This window comes from Aspergillus tanneri, assembly GCF_003426965.1.
Source record: "Aspergillus tanneri strain NIH1004 chromosome Unknown AapTan_6_pilon_pilon_pilon, whole genome shotgun sequence".
In the NCBI taxonomy this organism is placed as follows: domain Eukaryota; kingdom Fungi; phylum Ascomycota; class Eurotiomycetes; order Eurotiales; family Aspergillaceae; genus Aspergillus; species Aspergillus tanneri.
The window spans coordinates 2,986,485-3,004,135 of record NW_022984633.1 but is presented as its reverse complement, the minus strand read 5'-3'; the positions used below and the strand labels follow the sequence as shown (position 1 = coordinate 3,004,135).

Here is a 17,651-nt window from a genome sequence, read left to right as displayed (position 1 = left end):
TCAATATATGCATCTTGTCAGGTAAATATTTTATACATATGTACTGCATACCTAGAACCTGCAGTATCGGTAATGTACACATGGGTTGTATATAAACAGCTTCTACTCTGTACTCTGTAAACATCCCTCGTCAAGGCTTCTTAAGAACAGCCTAGTTTACTCCCAATAAATTTCGACAGTTCTTGTATACTGCTTGACTTCACTTCTGGACCCAAGCGTTCCTGCAGAATCGCATCCCACTGCAATTGGTCGATCTCATGGAGGGCTCGGTGATTCAAAGCCTCATGTACGCGACTCGCCTGTTGGTCAGCTACCGATGCGTCTGACGAGGTCGAAATGGAGCTTTTGATAATAGTGCCATGTTTCAGGCGAAGGAATACACGGGTCTAAGGGGTTTTGTCAGTTGGCAAAAGAACTACTAAACAAAATGTTTGAGAAAGTCTCACCGAATCCGGCAAAGAGGGCGGCAGGGATGGTCTCTCCCGAGGATCATCATCGATAGAATACGTTGAAAAGGTGAACTGCGGCGTTTGAGTGTACTTCCATTCCGAAGACTGTCCAGGGCTTCATATTAGTGATGCACTATATGAATTTTAGAGAAGAAGCTTACCCTAAGCTCAGCTATCCCGGTCTTAATTTCCGGTTCTCCATAGCCCTGGAGCTCTCCCACAGCTCCTGCGACCCAGCTCTCTCCTGCATACAATTCCGGGTCATGCGCGTGGGCCCGCTGCGCACGAAGCAAGGCATCCGGATCGACCTGGTATAGTTGGGCAAACTCTTCCATGATGCTAGTAATCACGCCCTGGATCGAGAATGGCGTCAAGGCGTCGGTTAACGTCGAGAAGACATTGGCTACAGGCGACCGCACACTTTCGACTCCCTTGGCTTTGATATAGTCCCGTGCAGGTGACCGGAGGAAGAACCCCAATTTATCGACGTTCGGGCTATCTAGCAGGCAGGTTCCGTGGTGAAGGGCGCGGTGTCTTGTCAGTTTAAACGCTGATCCCGAGATCTTTCGCGGTTGGGCCTCCCCTACTGACATAACAATATCGTGGCGGTCGTTGACGCAGGTATTGGTGGCACCAACGCGATGTAGTGCCCGCACCACCATCTCCGCATGCTTGTTTCGCGTAAACGTCGTCCGGGGTGAAATGACGCAGTAGTTCAGATTGCCTTCATCGTGATAAACCGCGCCTCCTCCCGATCTTCGCCGGACATACTCCACACCACCGCCATCATCATCACTGGGGTTCTCTGCTTGGCGCTTCACCTGGTCATTGTGAAATGCCTGAAGGTTGGTTTCAAGCCATGGATTTTGGTTCCGGCCGATCACGACGCACGGTCGGTTGACATAGAGAAAGAGGATGCTCGAGTCCGGTGGTGAATGTTCTAGCAAAAAATGCTCAATCGACAGATTCACGTACGGGTCAGTCGAGAAGGATTGGTAGATCTGGTGCTGAGCGGATGGACGGCTGGCTAGTTGGGCGAATTGGTCGGAGGGAAGAGAGGAGTTCCGTCGGAGGAAGACGCGAGTGAAGACGGGCGGACAACCATACCAGTTGAGGAAGCGAGAGGATGATCGCAGGTAGGAGCCGTGGGGGAGAAAGGGGAGCATTGAGAGGAAGAAACGGGGCAGGTAGAGGAAGAACAGGAGAGAGGATAGACTCGATATAGTTGCTCCATTTCTCGATGCTTGACTTCATTCTGTGGGTACAGTCGCCGTTTGGTACCATACCATACCATACCATACTTCTGTCCGTACAGTACGAAAGTGATCATCGAATACTCCGATCTCCGGGCGCTAAACCGCGACGGGCTTGAAAAGATGCAGCTGAGAATCGCCTGACTTTGGAACATTCTACGATATTCAATATTCGCGTGGTTCCATCCAGGAAAAGGTTATTCCCGTGGTTTCTCTCACGGTCCCATTCTTCTTTCCTTTTCATTGGGTGTGGAATCCCTCTAACGTAGTGTTGAGAGCAAGAAGCGCTGCGTAGCTCAATTACGCCGCCGCCATTCTTTCTGTGCAGCGACGAATTGACTCATCATGTCGACATGGGGAGAGCATTTCAGGGTCACCACGTAAGTGTACCGTCACAAAGAGACAAACATATCGGAAAATGGCCAGCTAATATGGTTTATTCCGTCTCCAAAGCTACGGTGAATCCCACTGCCGATCTGTCGGATGCATCGTCGATGGCTGCCCTCCCGGGATGGAGCTCACCGAGGATGATATCCAACCTCAGATGACTCGGAGACGTCCTGGTCAGAGCGCTCTGACAACCCCTCGCAATGAGAAAGACCGCGTGGAAATTCAGTCGGGTACCGAATTCGGCGTCACCCTGGGTACACCCATTGGCATGATGGTTCGCAATGAGGACCAGCGACCTAAGGACTATGGCGGTAGCACAATGGATCTGTACCCTCGACCCAGCCATGCCGATTTGACCTACCTCGAGAAATATGGTGTCAAGGCCAGCAGCGGAGGTGGCCGGAGCAGTGCCCGCGAGACGATCGGTGAGAGAGCCCCTCCAATGCACGGATAAGCGATGATACAAACGTTGCTGACCGGATGATTGTTTTCCACACAGGTCGTGTTGCGGCTGGAGCCATTGCGGAGAAGTACCTGCGTCTTTCCCACGGGGTCGAGATTGTAGCGTTTGTGTCCTCCGTGGGCAACGAGCACCTGGTCCCCCCTACCCCGGAACATCCAACTCCGTCGACCAATCCCGAGTTCTTGAACCTCCTCGAGACGATCGACCGCAACAAGGTGGACTCGTTTATCCCCACCCGCTGTCCCAAGGAGGAAGCGGCCGCACGCATGACCAAGGTGATCGAGCAGTTCCGGGATAACCAGGACAGTATCGGCGGCACGGTGACGTGCGTCATCCGAAACGTCCCCGTGGGCCTGGGAGAGCCCTGCTTCGACAAGCTCGAGGCCAAGATTGCTCACGCCATGCTCAGTATCCCGGCCACCAAGGGATTCGAGATCGGCTCCGGGTTCGGCGGCTGCGAAGTGCCCGGTTCGATCCACAATGATCCATTCGTGGCATCGGAGGTGGAAATCCGCAATGGCAACGACATGAGCTCCAAGCAGCAGCTGACCACCAAGACCAACAACTCGGGTGGTATCCAGGGCGGCATCTCGAACGGCGCATCGATCTACTTCCGGGTGGCGTTCAAACCCCCAGCGACGATCGGCCAGGCCCAAACCACTGCCTCGTACAGTCTCGAGGAAGGTATCCTGGAAGCCAAGGGCCGTCACGATCCGTGCGTGGTGCCCCGTGCGGTCCCTATTGTCGAGGCCATGTCTGCTCTAGTTATCATGGACGCTCTGATGGCCCAGTATGCTCGTGAAAGCGCCAAATCCCTCCTGCCGCCTCTGCCCAAGACGATTCCGACCCGTCCAACGATTGGTTCTCACGGTGCTGCGTGAGAATCTCACCTCTGATTCAATGAGTTTCATTTGTGATGGCATTCATGATTCCCCCCCCTCTTCCCCTCTCTTATACTTGTTTTCTTGGCATTTTCCTTTCCGTTTCGGGATTTCGAAATGAATTGGTATTATTAACATCAATAGACTGAATATTAACATCAATATTTAGAAACAATATACGAGGTTTCTATTCACCATTTGGGTCATAATCCAACTGATATTGCAACTGTAACTATCTAGATAATAGACAGTAGATCAATTCTTCTACCTAGTAACAAGTTCGTTTAGTTTCATTTTCATTCTCAGGGCATAAACATCACACATAAATTCTTCTCCATAATATAGTGCGCTTATAAATTCAAAAATACCCAGCCCAAAAATGGAGGGAAAAATCTCAAAACCAAAATACCAACCAGGATATCAAGGAATCTACAAAAAAAAGAATGGAATATAAACATACAACCCAGTCCTCGGAGAGATATGTATGTTCAGCTGGTCCGTAGACACTGAAGGGCGCAAAATGAAAAAAGGCCAAAAAAAAGGGATACCATTATACAAAATTCCACAGAAGAGAAACTCACGCCTCGCTGTTGCTTCGACTGATGGATTTCTCGGAGAAGTTGTCCATATCGCGAGCGGTGGCATTGACGACTCTCAGCCTCTCTTTGGGCACCGTGTATGCTATTTGGACCCGTCTCCCTTCGGCAGCTCCCTCTACGTCCCAGTCCTCGTCCTCGCTCATCACATCCAGGAGCCCATCGAGGGCAAAATCATCGCGCGTGAGCGTATGGAAGCTCATGTCGCGCGAAACTCGGTTTCCTGCCCCCCAATCGCGGGCGCCTTGCTTTCGTCTGAACAGCTCGGCCGACGCGCTCACGGATCTTCGCGGGACCTGCATACCAATTCCAGCGTCGTGTGTTGATGAGGCCTTACTGGGTGCGAGAACGTTGCTGCCTCGATCGATCCCTGACGCCACGGAAGCAGCATTGGTCCAGTCGTCATTTGCTGGAGCTCGCTTGCGAGTTACCGACAAAACTCGTCGGACATTGCCGATCCACTCGGAGGCCCTCGGCTTGGCGATGGAAAGAGGCCTCGGGAAGAGTTCGAACGTATGAGGCTCGGGGCCATCTTCTTGCAGGAGGCGCTCCCCCTCTGCCTGTCGCTGAGAGAGGGTTGTGTGGGCGGTAGAAAAGGATTCTGATGAGTAGCGTTTCTCGTGAGGGATCGTTGCACTATCGGGTCGGCTGTGTGGACCTTCTCTGCTATGGCTGGATGCGGAGCACGACTTTTCTGGCGACTCGCGCCCACTGCTGCGTAGACTAGGAGGATGGTTGAAAACCGTGCCGTTAGGCGGATGGGCTGACCTGACCGACGTCGAGGAATCGGATAGGTTGGAGGAAGTCCTGTCATTCTTCCCCGTGGAGGAGTGCTCGTCGTCATCGCATCCAACGCCGGCTGCTACTGTTGGCACAGCGTCCTCCGTAGCATAAGGGTGGTCGGGAATCGTAACAGTGGTTTTAGGGGTGAGGAATGGTTCCATAGATTCACGCGCAGCCATCTGCTCCGAGGGCTGTGCTTCGTCTTCTTCACGTTCGTCAATTGGATGGATGTCGCCCGTGCCGTCGCTTCTCCGGTATTCGTTGTACGGTGCGGGTGGTCGATACATTCTAGCGTTCAGAATGGGCCGACTGCTTTTCGTGGGGCTTGGGGTATCCATGAGTAGTCCCGTTCGCTCAGCAACAGCATCGCCATTATCCTGCCAGCTGGATGGATGTCCCACGCCTCGGTTGTTGTTCCAAGGGTAGTCACTATTGGTATCTGCTTCTCTCATAGGGGGTCTGCGAATACTGCTAGCTATGAAAGGGTCTTCCTGACCCCAGAAGTGATTTCTTTGCGCATCTAAGGCTAGCTTCCGCAGGTTTTGATCTCGCGTTTGGCGTACACGTCGCCTCCTGCAGTAGAACCAAATGAAAACAGCTGCACCAGCGACAGCGGGGATTCCTAATCCGAGTCCGGCGCCGAGGCCAATCGTTCGGGATGTAGATGAATGCATCGTACGTTCGGTATCGGTGTCCCCAGTTTTTTGGGCCGGGTGATGGTTGGGATTTGCGTAGGAAGAGACCCAGCTGCCGGAAGTGACGTTGTACAAGTGAATTTGTGTATTCAATTGCGGACCGGTTGTTGATCGTTTGGAAGGCCGCGGTATTTGATAGCCTCCTGCGACCATCATCACGCCTCCAGGGAGCATCGTCACGCCATGTCCGTAAATCCCACTTCCCTCGACACTTCCGCCACGTTCCTCGGAGGGGATTTTCCACGTCCAGCCCCCTGGGCTCGTGTAATCATCACCTAGCTCAAGGACAGCCAATTGAGGTCTGGCAGGGGCACTGGTATTGCCGACCCAACCTCCAAAGACAATCACTTTCCCGCCATCCGGTGAAAGAATGGCTGTGTGTCCGGACCTGGGTTCTACGACCGGGGTCTTGCGAACGGCGAGTTCCGTTTTCTCTATATTCAGAGGAGAGCCAACATCAACGATACTCCAGCTATTTTGGGGAAGCGAGAAGACAGCCAGCTGGGACATGTTGATGAACGCATGCCGGGTATGACCTCCGATCATCAAAAAATTCTGTTGTCGTAGCAATCGGCCGGTTGGGGTAGAGCCATATGTTGGCAGTAACGGGGTGATTGTAAATCCAGCTTCTGGAATCGGGGGCGCACGCTCGCCCGTGGTTGAGATTTGATAGGAAGGTGGGCTGTCCGAAGCCGAAGGGTCTAAAACGGTCATAGTCTGCGAGTAGTCGGCAGCCGCCATCCATGTTTCCCCCCAGACACTGAGCGATGGGCACATGCCTCCAAAAGCGTAGATTGAGGTGTCGGTATCGTTCGAAGGTGCGTACGAAAACCCTCCGGAGAGGTAGTTTGGGCCTCGGATTCGGGGCTTTTCTTGGTCGTCCGTTCCATTCAACGCAAACGTTTCCCATGTCCCGTTGCCGATGGAGCTTTTAGTGTCCGGAGTGAACTGCCATACCGCAGCATGCTCTTGTCCACTTTGGCAGTTGCCAGTGTAGGCCTTGATAATGCCATGCCGATCGATCACCGGGACAAAGGATGACGTCTGATTGTCGACCCGGAAGGGCACCTCTTCCAAGAGAGTCCTATACTTGGGGCTAGCGCTCTCGACCTGCTCTGAGATATTCAGGGAAAGCAGTTGCGTGGTGCCTTCGGGGCTCTCCGACCGTAGCAGGTAGGCGAAAGATGCATTGTTCTGCGAATCATACAGAAGATACGAGGGGATATAGGGGACAGCCGCTAGAATACGGCCAACAACGAGCAGGAAGCAGAGATATGTCGAGGCCAGATTGATGCCGACGGGCCTGTGCATTCCGTTGCTTCGGTGTAACCGAACATCCATGGGAGAGAACAGGCACTTCCGACGGCTTCGAGAACACTCTGACGTCCGGAGACAGGCTGCACCGCATCTAGAGAAACTGTCGATTTTCGTTCGATGTCGCTGCTCAGATTCCCCGGCATGGAGAAAGACGAGCTCGATGGATGTTGACCCACGTGGCCGTCGTCTTCATCGACGTCGTGTCAGGGGTAGAGGAAGTTTTCTTTTCTTGTCTTTTCCTTCACGAGAGATAGAGACCAAGATTCGTGAACATGAGAAGTATAAAGAACTTGAAGAAAGAACTGAAGAAATCCGCTCGCGTTCCGAAGGGAATCAATGCAGCAGTAGGGGTGAAAGTAGGCTAACGTCAACTGTAAACAGCAGTGTCGGCCCACCCTGGTGACTGATCGGGTCCGACGCAAGATTTCATCAATCCAACCAGGCCGATCAAATCAACAGTCAATAGAGAATTAAAATTAAAGTCATCGTTATGGTCCATGGTCTAGGCTGTACAACGTTGGTTGAGGATGACATCCACCATTGGTTCGCGGTTACCCGTCGGTAAACAGACGGGCGGTTGCACTGGCAACGGCCGCTGGTGGAGAGAAGGTTCCATAGATTTGATCCAAGAAAAGGGATTGCGTAAGCTTGTGATGTTGATTAATTAATGGATGATGGATGATGGATGATGGATAATAAATAGATCTTATCAAGAATATCCGATCGATCTCCCACCAGGAATGCTGCAGTTCTAGTGGAGAATGTGAGACACAATGGACCTCCATGCACGGCCTCACCACTGTGGTAGGGACTAACTGGCCATTCTTTGATCCTTCCTACACTCTAGTCTTTATCAAGCATGTGTTTTCTTCATCCCTTCGTGGTGGCTGTGGATCCATTCTCTCTTCAGCGGTTCAGCCCTATATGTTGGTTCTTAAGATAGAAACTGTTCTATCATGGCTGTCATATTCTGTAACGAGGGCTATTCTAGCAGTCTCATTCATCCAAGACAGTCAGGGAGCCCATGAAGGATACCAGAATATTGTTCTTTACAAGCCTTTCTTATTGAACGAATATCAGTACATTAAACTAAAAGATCTCTAACACTTTACTATGGATGCCCCTGTTTCCCACTATCAACCCACAGTTGATTTTAGCCATTCTCGTAGATCCATTGGGATTAAAAATGCATTTATAAGCCACCCTCGACCGTCTGGCATATTGACTCCCCGTATCTAGGTTCTTCTTTAATAAGTAGATGACGGTATGACGTTCTGACCACCGGTCTATAGACATCCACATCCCCAGAACAGAGACCAGAGTGATTGAGATCTATCCACCTCCTTTTTTTCTTTTCTTTCTTCTCTCGGGTAATCCAGGATATGCCACGCTTTTCGTCGGAGGAAAAAAAAAAAAAAAGAAAGAAAGAAAGAAACATCTACGGAGTACTACACGAGTAATCCGTACCGCCCCGTTCATAGATGGAGATTGTCGCGTTGCACGACTTTCCAGACGAGGGATCTCGTGGGGCCGATGCGGGGCTCCTGGAGGACAGATCAAGGTCTCTTCGTCTCGTTCAGGATGGCCATGGGGGTGGCGATATTGGGACGGTGAATTATTTGACCCTGGAGTCCGTGCTCTTCGTCGATCCGCATCGAGTATGGAGTAAATCGTCTCTAACTAGGTAGCTGTCAGCGACCAGGGGAAACTTCACTGGAGTGGGGCAAATCTCCCCCAGGGTCCTGGTAAGCAGTTGAGCGATGGTGGTGTTTATCCCAGGGGATGATGATATTTCAGTCCGGACGACTTGATCCCATGGACGGGATAGTGAGATTCACCCTATACTTCGGGCTTTCTCTCCGGTAGATAGTAGATAGGTATCGTTTCTCGTTTTCGTCATCAGAAGAAATCCAACGGCGATGGGTTACACCGTCCCCCTTTAATGATACCCTCGTTTATTCCACGGTGGGTGCCCTTCCTGTCTATTGATCTACTGGAATCGATCTCCTCGGGAGGTCTCGCAATATCCAGTTGCCTCCTGACCCAACTGATGACCGGGGGGTGAGTTCAAAAGTCACCTAAACTATGGCACAGCAAACCGAGCTAGTGAGTCCATCCAGGGCCGGAGGAGAGCTTCTGAAACGATATTGAGATACAAGGAGGGATAGATGAATGGATGGACGGTTTCAATCCATCCATCCCGATAGCACTGGGCGCGGAGTCCCAGTCACAATTCAGATGGCAGCATGGATCGATGTAGATGTAAGTCTCCCTATCTTTTCGTCCCGTTCATATACCAGGAAATGAAAGCCTGTCCAGCTACCTAGGTAGGTACTGGCTAGCTGTATGCATCTCCTCAGGTGGCTACGAATCAGGTCAGTGCTGTTAGAACTTTCTGTACATAAAAAATTCACGCATAGTGGATGCAATATCCCGGAAAAGACATGTCATGTCATGCCATGCCATGTCTATTGTTTGAGCAAGACGCATGGACCGAATCAACGACACTCTGTCTGTCTTCTCTGTGGCTAGTGTAGAATCGAATCGACCTATCAAAGGCTGTTGAACGTACGTCCAAGCGACAAAGATCGAAGTGGGACTCGTATCCCCCCGGGAGTCTGATTGGGTGCAATGGTGGGATGAACCGCAGCAAGACCAGTTTGGAGATGAGGCTGCAGGGGTTATGGCAATCGATCTGCCTGGAGGGCAAGTGAAGGAGTGGGATTATAACCTGGTCAACCAGAGAGGCACAGACTCTGCCGTGCAACAAGCTGGATGGATGTCCATGTTTGACTAATGTTTTCTAGGTTGTTTCTGGTTCTCCCTAAGCCAGGAGTGAGTTATTACTAGGTAAGCTACCTAACTCCTGGGTAGTATTTATATAGAGCTACCTCCCCAGTACCAGCGACTCGAGGAATCCGACTCGAGATATCCGACAGTATGTCCGTGTATTGATACCGAGGACAGACATTACTTCGCAATTACGAATACTATTTGCACTAGGTTGAACAGCCGAATGACGCTAAAAAGCTTGGTTCGGACATGGAGAGCCAATGGTCTTCGGTCAGGTCGGAGTCGTCCTGCACGACACCGGATTTGGAGTGGCCATGAAATGGGGAAGAGGAGAAGGGTGTTTTCCCTTCTTGCCCACCATCATCTGTACAATGTACGCTTATTCTTCCCCCCCCCCCCAGTGGCAAATGGAATATCAAACATGAAACGTCCAATATTGTCATTTCGAGAGGAGGCGAAAACTGCGGGTCGTCCAGTTGTCCTGTGCGCACACCCGCCTAGGTAGCCGCTTCTCCAATCATGAACCTATTGGAAGGATTGATAAGGATGATCATGCCGTCTACATTGAATACGAGACATGACGTATTAACTGTTTCCTTGGGTATCATCATCCATATATTACCATAGAGCAGCAGCAGCAACCCGGAAAAATGTCCTACCTGTGGTGTCTCAGTTTCCCTACACTTTCGCATTCGCCTGCTTCACTTTTACCCGGAGAAATTAAGTGACACCTTGTATGGCCGATACAGGGGTTGGAGTAATATAGGCATGTACAGAGCACATATAACGTATCATAGGATAGGAAATCGATATTAGGCTCCAATGACATTACTTCTCCATTCCCCAGGAAGGATAGAGAAAGCGCATGCACGCCAATACGTAGTTCTCGCAGGACCCAGTCAGACAAGCAACAGAATATACCTACATAGTAGATACAAGGATATGTCTTTGGTGCTAGGGGGTATGGAGCGACCGTCCTATTCAGGGAGGTTACCCAGAGTACTGGGCAGCGAGAGACATGATGTTTCCAGTTGGCTCAATTCAGATCAGAGCTCTTGCAATGTTTCACGGATGACGGGAAGACGGCTAATAGGCTGCACTGACATAATTGCGGATTCTATACCTTAGTCCATCAAGGGGAGGATGTTGAATGGTAACTACGCCGCATGGACGGAATCAGGCTGATACGCATAAGTGTTGATGATGTTGACTGTAAGTTTCGACAGCTTTCCAACAGAACCAGGGAACAGGAAGAGCCTTCCTCGGATTGAGAGCTGGCGCTGTTGAAGTTGCATTGGCGTCTTTGGTAAAGATGCACTAGCTGGAAGATAGAACCTTGGGACGGTGGTTCGATAGAGGTTCAAGATTTCAAGATCCTCGAATTACGAAGTTCGTGCATATTGAGTATTATAATGTGCATACTTGTAGATGCAAAGATTTTTGATTTCTTTCTGGACCTAACCATTTTTTTCTTTTCTCTCCTTCTTTCTTACTTTCGCCCTTTTTTTTTTTTTTTTTTTTTTTTTTTTTTTTGGTTTTGTTTTTTTTGGAGGGGTTGATGTTGAATAATGCCTCCCTCAATCCCACCTACTGATAGAGAATACGGACTGCCAAGTCTTAAGAAACTAAATTAAATGAACTGCAATGATGCTATGGGCCAATATTGATAATGAGGCTCGTCGCAATGGGCTCCATTATAATTTAGGCAATACTTGTGGTCCCCCACCTACCAAAAAAAAAAAAAAAAAAAATAAAAAAAAAAAAAGGAATGAAAAAAAAAAATGGTTATGTCCAGATAGAAGTAGAACTATGATGAAAAAAAGCTAATGGACAGTGGACCCAGGGAACACGATCCAAAGATTAAACAGACCCCCTTGAATAGTACAGTGACAGGTGTTAATTAGTCGGCCATTTTTTCTTTACAAAAAAAAAAAAAAATAAAAAAATAAAATTAGTAAAATAAAGATTTTCCCATCTCCCCTGCTAGTTTAGATGCAGTGAGGTGGCGGTGTACTGTGGACAAGTAGGTCAGAACAGGGTCCAACTGCGGATTAATTCTACTGAGTACGCATGATGGGGATAAAACTCCCTACCACAGTCAGGAATTAATAATAAGCTACATACAAGGACAGGAGAAAGCGACCTTAATAGAGTTAGTGATGTAGCAAGGGCCATGACTCTTTGACACTGGTGGATGGAGAAAGTCCCTACGTAATGTGATGGGTGCTTGGCGAAGAGAATCCGCCACTTTCCTGGAAAGAGGTACTCCGTCGGGTATATTCTGTAGAATGGATGGATATCCTTGTATTCCCATGAAACTGCCATCCTTGACTTCCAATCTAGGTAGACTGACGCAAAAGTCTCCAGCTGAAGGTCAAGATCCCAGTGGATACAGAGTATGTGCTGATACCACCTACTACGTACCTACTACCTTACTCCGTAGGTATGGATGGACTACAGTGATCTTCTGGTCGGTACCAGACATGGACGAGGAAACGGTCCCAACTTCCAACCAGCGACAACGCCAAGAGCCTTGTCCACAGTCCGGATGGTCGGCCGAGCCGGCTTGTCTACAAAGAGTATTCTTACTAAGGCAGTTTACGTCTAACTTGTTAGTAGTACGAAACTTACCGGTCAGTTACGATACCACCGATTTAGCACCGATTGTGAACCTACAAAAGGACTGGCCAGATAAGAGTGCCTGAGGATACGTATGTCGAAGCTAATGGCAGTTGTCACTGGATTTATTAAACTATTTTAATTGACGAGTGAATTTCTCCGTTGGCTTTCGTAGAATAAAAAAAAAAAAGAATCAGAAAAAAGAAAATTAAAGAACAGCAATCTTGGCGCTTGATCCCTCAAAGAAACCCTGCCTTAAGTCAAGGCGAAGTGACTACTACCTCCAATGAAGAGGCACTGTACTGTACCTGCCCTCGTGCCCTCCATGTCCTTACGGACGGTGACAGTACCCAATTCATTCGTCCCTCTTTACAGAGTACTGATCCCCTCCTTTCCTCTTCCCCCCCAAATCCACCTGACAAAAGCCTGCTCGACCCTCTCTCGCCCATAATACTACCTGATCGTTACTAAGGTACTACCACCGTCGTCATTCATCCCATCTTTTTCCTATCGGTCCCTGGTCACTCCCACCAACACATTTCCTCCTTCACCACCACCTTGTTCTCTTTACCTCCTCTTACTTCCATTCCTGACCTATTTACCTTTCTTTCCTCCCACTTCCTACGGAGTTCCTTTCCTTTTTCGCAGTTTATTCTTCGTTACTCATCTACATATTCATAATTTATTTTACAGACACCTTTTTCTTCCTCTTTTTTTTGTATCCGCTCTTGTACCCAACAATTCATTTTGAGGGGCACTTACGGTATAGATTTTCCATTGCGACTGTCCAATCTCTAGCTCTAGAATTAAACCGCTACTCTTTCTCTTACCTGGTCTACCTCCCATCTCAGCAATAAACGACGATACTCTCCGACTCTCCCCACCTCCCCCGAAACCCTTGTGTCCGGAGACAAGCGATCCTCGACTGCATCCTGGTGCTATAGCAGGCCTATCGCCTGGATATTTTCCCACCTCCCCGTTGTCGGGCACACGGTTTCCCTTGCCAAGTTGACCTGCATAGCTGTTATGGCATTCGGCCGAGTCGATCTCTGAGAGAGTTATGCTGATTCATTCGTGCGCATCACCAGAGCTTCTCGCTAGCTCGCCCTGAATCAGGCGGTTCATTTGGGAAAGAATTACAAAACAAAAGGATCTCGTGTTAAAAGAAAAGAAAGAAAAGAAAGAAAAGAAGACAAAACAAGAAAAGAACAGGGGGGGAAGAAGACGAAGAAGCAGCAGAAACACACCAGGAAGTCGAGACCAGAAAACAAGAGCAGTGAGACAGAGAGAGGAAGAAGGGCAAGTAGAGAGGAGGATGCTCTATTGCAACTTGTACCAAGTTGTTTTAGCAGTTTAAGACATGAAAATGACTGATCGCCCCCTTTCAGCACCTACTTTAGAGGAGCCCACTACTTCCGCTACTCGCGATGGCAAGAATTCAGACGGTGTCCACAGACGGGGCTCCGACAAGCTTGGCGAGGCGTCAGAGCAATCACTTTCGACCTCGACAGATGCGGACACTAAGCAGACTGTTACCAGGCCCCCAACCGCCAAACTTCCGCTGACAAGTGATGTAGCGGACGGTCAAACATCTCTACGTCATCCATTCTCCCATCTCTACCATTCCTCAGGTACCTCCAGGTCGCCGTCTACCAGAACCTCTTCTAGCTCGCTACAGGCCTTGAATGAGGATTCCGTGGTTGACGTCCGCTCCGATCTCGGTGTATTTGGACGCCCTTCTCTACCTCGGAGAACCTCGCATTTAGGACAGTCGGATGCCCCATCCACCGACTACCCTGTCTATCCAGACCAATCGTACGCTGTTCTCCAATCCCAAGTTCACCCTACCTATCAGCCTCCGTTCCTTCGCTCCCGGAGCTCATACCCATCGCGCACCGAGATCCTTACTCGCTTTGCGCCGTCACGGCCCTCCCGTACGGCCGGCAATACTCCCATATCCAGTCCGGGTCTTTTTTCCGTTCGAAGCTCAACCCCACTCGGCTCGGACGATGAAGGTCGCATTAGCAGTCCATATCTCCACCCAACGCACATGCAACCGCCGAAAGAGTGAGTCGCTGATTCTCCTCTCTACATCGATTGCCATCCACAGGATCGTAATGAATTCAAGCTAACAATTTCTTGGTAGGACTCACACTGCTGAAGTGGATCGGGATCTCGTGACCGGGAATAAATTAATTAATCAGTATGAAATCCTCGAAGAGCTTGGACGGGGTGAGCATGGGAAAGTAAAGCTGGGTCGCCATGTGACTACGCGCCAAAAGGTTGCTATCAAGATTGTGCAGCGCTATTCGAAACGTCGTCGCTTGGGAAAGCTGGGGAATCCTGAAGACAAAGTCAAGAAAGAAGTCGCCATCTTGAAGAAGGCGCGTCATCCGAATGTGGTCAGTTTATTAGAGGTTATTGACGATCCAAATCGACAAAAAGTTTATATAGTCCTTGAATTTGTTGAGAACGGTGAGATCATTTGGCGGCGGCGAGGTCTGCGAGAAATCGTGCATGTTGACAAAAACCGGCTTGAGCGCGAAAAGGCGGGCATTGCGGATTCGCCATCGTTTATGGAGGAGAGTTTGCAGTATGTCAGAACCGCCCAGCACCTCCGTCAGCAACGAGAAAGGGCACGTGAACGGCGTCAAGCAAAGGCAGCTTGCGCACAGCAAGGTCCCATTCCAGCTTGGAGTTTAGAGCATGGTGCCGAATCAGATGAGGAGGAGGAACCCGGACACGACATGTCATTTGCCCGTACGTCCAGCCGTTCTATAGTGGGCCAGGAAGATATCCAATCCTCGCCAAGCCACTCTTTCATGTCGGCCCATGAATCAACGTTGGCTGCAGTGGAAGGTAGTATGTATGGCGCCTATGCAGATTTCAACTTCGAAAGGCGGTTCAGCACCGCTTCTAGCAGCTTTGGATATGCCCCCTCTGAGCCGGAATGGTTCTCTGATGACGACGATATGTCCTATGTCCCTTGTTTGACCTTCACCGAAGCTCGTAACGCATTCCGAGATTCCTTGCTCGGTCTTGAGTACCTCCACTATCAAGGCATCATACACCGTGATATCAAGCCTGCGAATTTACTGGTCACCAGCAGTCATCGCGTGAAGATATCAGATTTTGGTGTCTCGTACCTGGGGCGGCCCATCAGGGACGAAGATGAAGAGCAAGTCGGGGAGACTGATGCAACTGAACTAGACGACGCTCGAGAGCTCTCTAAGACCGTTGGGACTCCCGCTTTTTACGCTCCGGAGCTGTGCTATACAGGTGACGATTTTGTGGATGCCATTGGCAGCGTGCCTCGGATCACCGGCGCTATTGATGTCTGGTCTCTCGGCGTGACTCTCTACGGGATGATCTTTGGGCGCCTGCCATTTGTCTCGGACGACGAGTATAGCATGTTTCAGACTATAGTCAAGAAAGATGTCTTTATTTCGCGAAAGCGCCTAAAGCCTGTTGAAAATGACCCTGATTCTGTCAGCCAATGGCCTCGGTATCCGGACAACAGCAAACGTATGGAACATGAGCTCGTCTACGAAGAGATTGATGATGAGCTATATGATCTTCTGAAACGACTGTTGACAAAGGACCCAGTAAAGCGGATCACCGTGAAAGAGATCAAGCACCACCCCTGGGTTTTAGATGGCTTGCCAAACCCTAGATCATGGGTGGAGGAGACCGATCCCGGCTATCAGAGCAAAGGAAAGCGGATTGAAGTATCGAATGAAGAAGTTACTACAGCTGTCAGCAAGGTCCCGTTTATCCAACGTGTGCGATCCAACGTTGCCAAATGGTCCAATTATTTAACCGGGAAGTCAAAAGACAAAGACAATCTGAAACGGACGCCTAGCACAGCACCGTCAGTGGAATCGTTATCTACTATGTCAAGTAGCAATTCATTTGGAAAGCATCTTTGGGACAACCGACGAGCCAGTCTTAGGGAGGAGGATTTTCTTCGGCACTCTCGACTGACTAGAGATGGTGAACACCCCCTTTCACAAAGTGTCACTGCAAGCCCTGTGGGCCGGGATGAGCAGTCATCTTACTTCCAAGATGTGCAATTCGATACGATGCAATCTAATGGATGCACCCCTCGACCAGAACCCCCGGAGCGTGCGACATCAACATTGTCTACTGCTGAGTCCGCAAAGACGGTCAAACCGTCCAATGCCACTGAATCTTCGGTGTCTCGACGAACCGGTGTTTCAGCCCGTGTCGAAACATCCGGGACTACGAATGTCAGTGGCCTATTTGGCGGAGCCAGCCGTAGGCTAGCAAGAGGACTTCAGACTGGGGAACAGCGCCCAGAAAGGCCTCTTTCAGAAGCAGCGTCACTTGACGGTGACCGGCACTCCGAGCCTAGCTTGGCCTTGAGTGTCGCTTCCGCAGTTGGCCATCATTCTAACTTGTTGGTATACGAGGAATCGCTGCCATTTCGGACCGAGAACCTAGGACATCGGCGCAACCGATCTCATCAACTCCCCGGCAAAGCTTCCGGTGAGCCCCTGTCCCTTACCAAAGAAGCCTTACGCCAGAGAAGGAACGATCTCGAACGTACTCCTGTCAAAGGGGAGATGATTTCCCATGGCAATAGCGAGCCATACGTAATCAGTGGGCAAGAACGCCGGGACATGGAGTGTCCTGCCGATACTGCCTTCTTTGAACAATCCACCGTCGGGCTGACTACATCCCCTCCATCCGCTGCTACCATTTCTTCATCCTCAGTCGATGACTACAGCGGAATATCTCAGAGCACTTCACACCCAAGTATCCCGTCCGTTGTCTCGGGTGCGTCCTCGCTTTCTGGCGAGGGGTTTGTCAGGGACAAGGGGGACAAGGAATGCGAGTCGGCGATCCAGGTTCCTTCTATCCTTCGTACGGGTGAAACTGTCAAAGCGCGGCGTCCAAGTCTACCTCGACCGGTGGAGGAAGACGAATCTCGGTATTACTGTGACGACGAAGATGACTTCGAGGATGACTCGGAGGATGAAGGCCTCGTCATTGGGAAAAAGAAGGCTACTCCCCAGAAACCAATCGTCCCTGGCAAACACATCTCGAAATCATAATGGGAGTTTACGTGTGTGACTAGCACTCGCGACTGAAATAGTCGAATGTTCACTGAGCCTACCCATCTTTATTCTCATACCTCCTTACCTCTTCTTTCTGTTTTTATGATTTTCTTTTCTTTCTCTTGACACTGGAGTAATGGTTCATATTCCGATGGCTTCTATTCTATTGGGTCATGGTTTGTGCATGTATGTCATTTTATTACATTGGGTTGTCCGGTTTGCTCTTTGGCTTATGAGCATACAGCCTACGGAGCTTTCAATTATCTTTAATTTAGGGTTTGCGGTGGAGAGGCAGGTTCGTTGTATATATATTCGCTTTGGTGGCTCGTTT

At 49.9% G+C, this 17,651-nt stretch overlaps 5 protein-coding genes across 5 annotated transcripts; 3 read left to right on the top strand and 2 right to left on the bottom strand.

Annotated features, from left to right (window-relative positions):
• Nucleotides 1-140: 140 nt before the first annotated feature.
• Nucleotides 141-1,615, bottom strand: AIM22 (putative lipoate--protein ligase; the record flags this gene model as incomplete). The annotated part of the gene is made up of 3 exons (XM_033573629.1): nucleotides 141-386; nucleotides 447-554; nucleotides 611-1,615. 3 exons carry the CDS (start codon nucleotides 1,613-1,615, stop codon nucleotides 141-143), a joined length of 1,359 nt encoding a protein of 452 aa, XP_033424181.1.
• Nucleotides 1,616-2,047: 432 nt separating this feature from the next.
• Nucleotides 2,048-3,436, top strand: ARO2 (bifunctional chorismate synthase/riboflavin reductase [NAD(P)H] ARO2; the record flags this gene model as incomplete). Its single annotated transcript, XM_033573628.1, has 3 exons — nucleotides 2,048-2,082; nucleotides 2,156-2,517; nucleotides 2,592-3,436. 3 exons carry the CDS (start codon nucleotides 2,048-2,050, stop codon nucleotides 3,434-3,436), a joined length of 1,242 nt encoding a protein of 413 aa, XP_033424180.1.
• Nucleotides 3,437-4,013: 577 nt separating this feature from the next.
• On the bottom strand, nucleotides 4,014-6,851 carry ATNIH1004_009026 (uncharacterized protein; the record flags this gene model as incomplete). The annotated part of the gene is made up of 1 exon (XM_033573627.1): nucleotides 4,014-6,851. The coding sequence occupies one exon, from the start codon at nucleotides 6,849-6,851 to the stop codon at nucleotides 4,014-4,016; it is 2,838 nt and encodes a 945-aa protein (XP_033424179.1).
• Nucleotides 6,852-8,308: 1,457 nt separating this feature from the next.
• On the top strand, nucleotides 8,309-9,624 carry ATNIH1004_009025 (uncharacterized protein; the record flags this gene model as incomplete). Its single annotated transcript, XM_033573626.1, has 2 exons — nucleotides 8,309-8,492; nucleotides 9,407-9,624. The coding sequence occupies 2 exons, from the start codon at nucleotides 8,309-8,311 to the stop codon at nucleotides 9,622-9,624; spliced, it is 402 nt and encodes a 133-aa protein (XP_033424178.1).
• A 3,981-nt stretch (nucleotides 9,625-13,605) lies between these two features.
• ATNIH1004_009024 (putative serine/threonine protein kinase) lies at nucleotides 13,606-17,317 on the top strand (the record flags this gene model as incomplete). The annotated part of the gene is made up of 2 exons (XM_033573625.1): nucleotides 13,606-14,306; nucleotides 14,386-17,317. The coding sequence occupies 2 exons, from the start codon at nucleotides 13,606-13,608 to the stop codon at nucleotides 17,315-17,317; spliced, it is 3,633 nt and encodes a 1,210-aa protein (XP_033424177.1).
• Nucleotides 17,318-17,651: the final 334 nt, after the last annotated feature.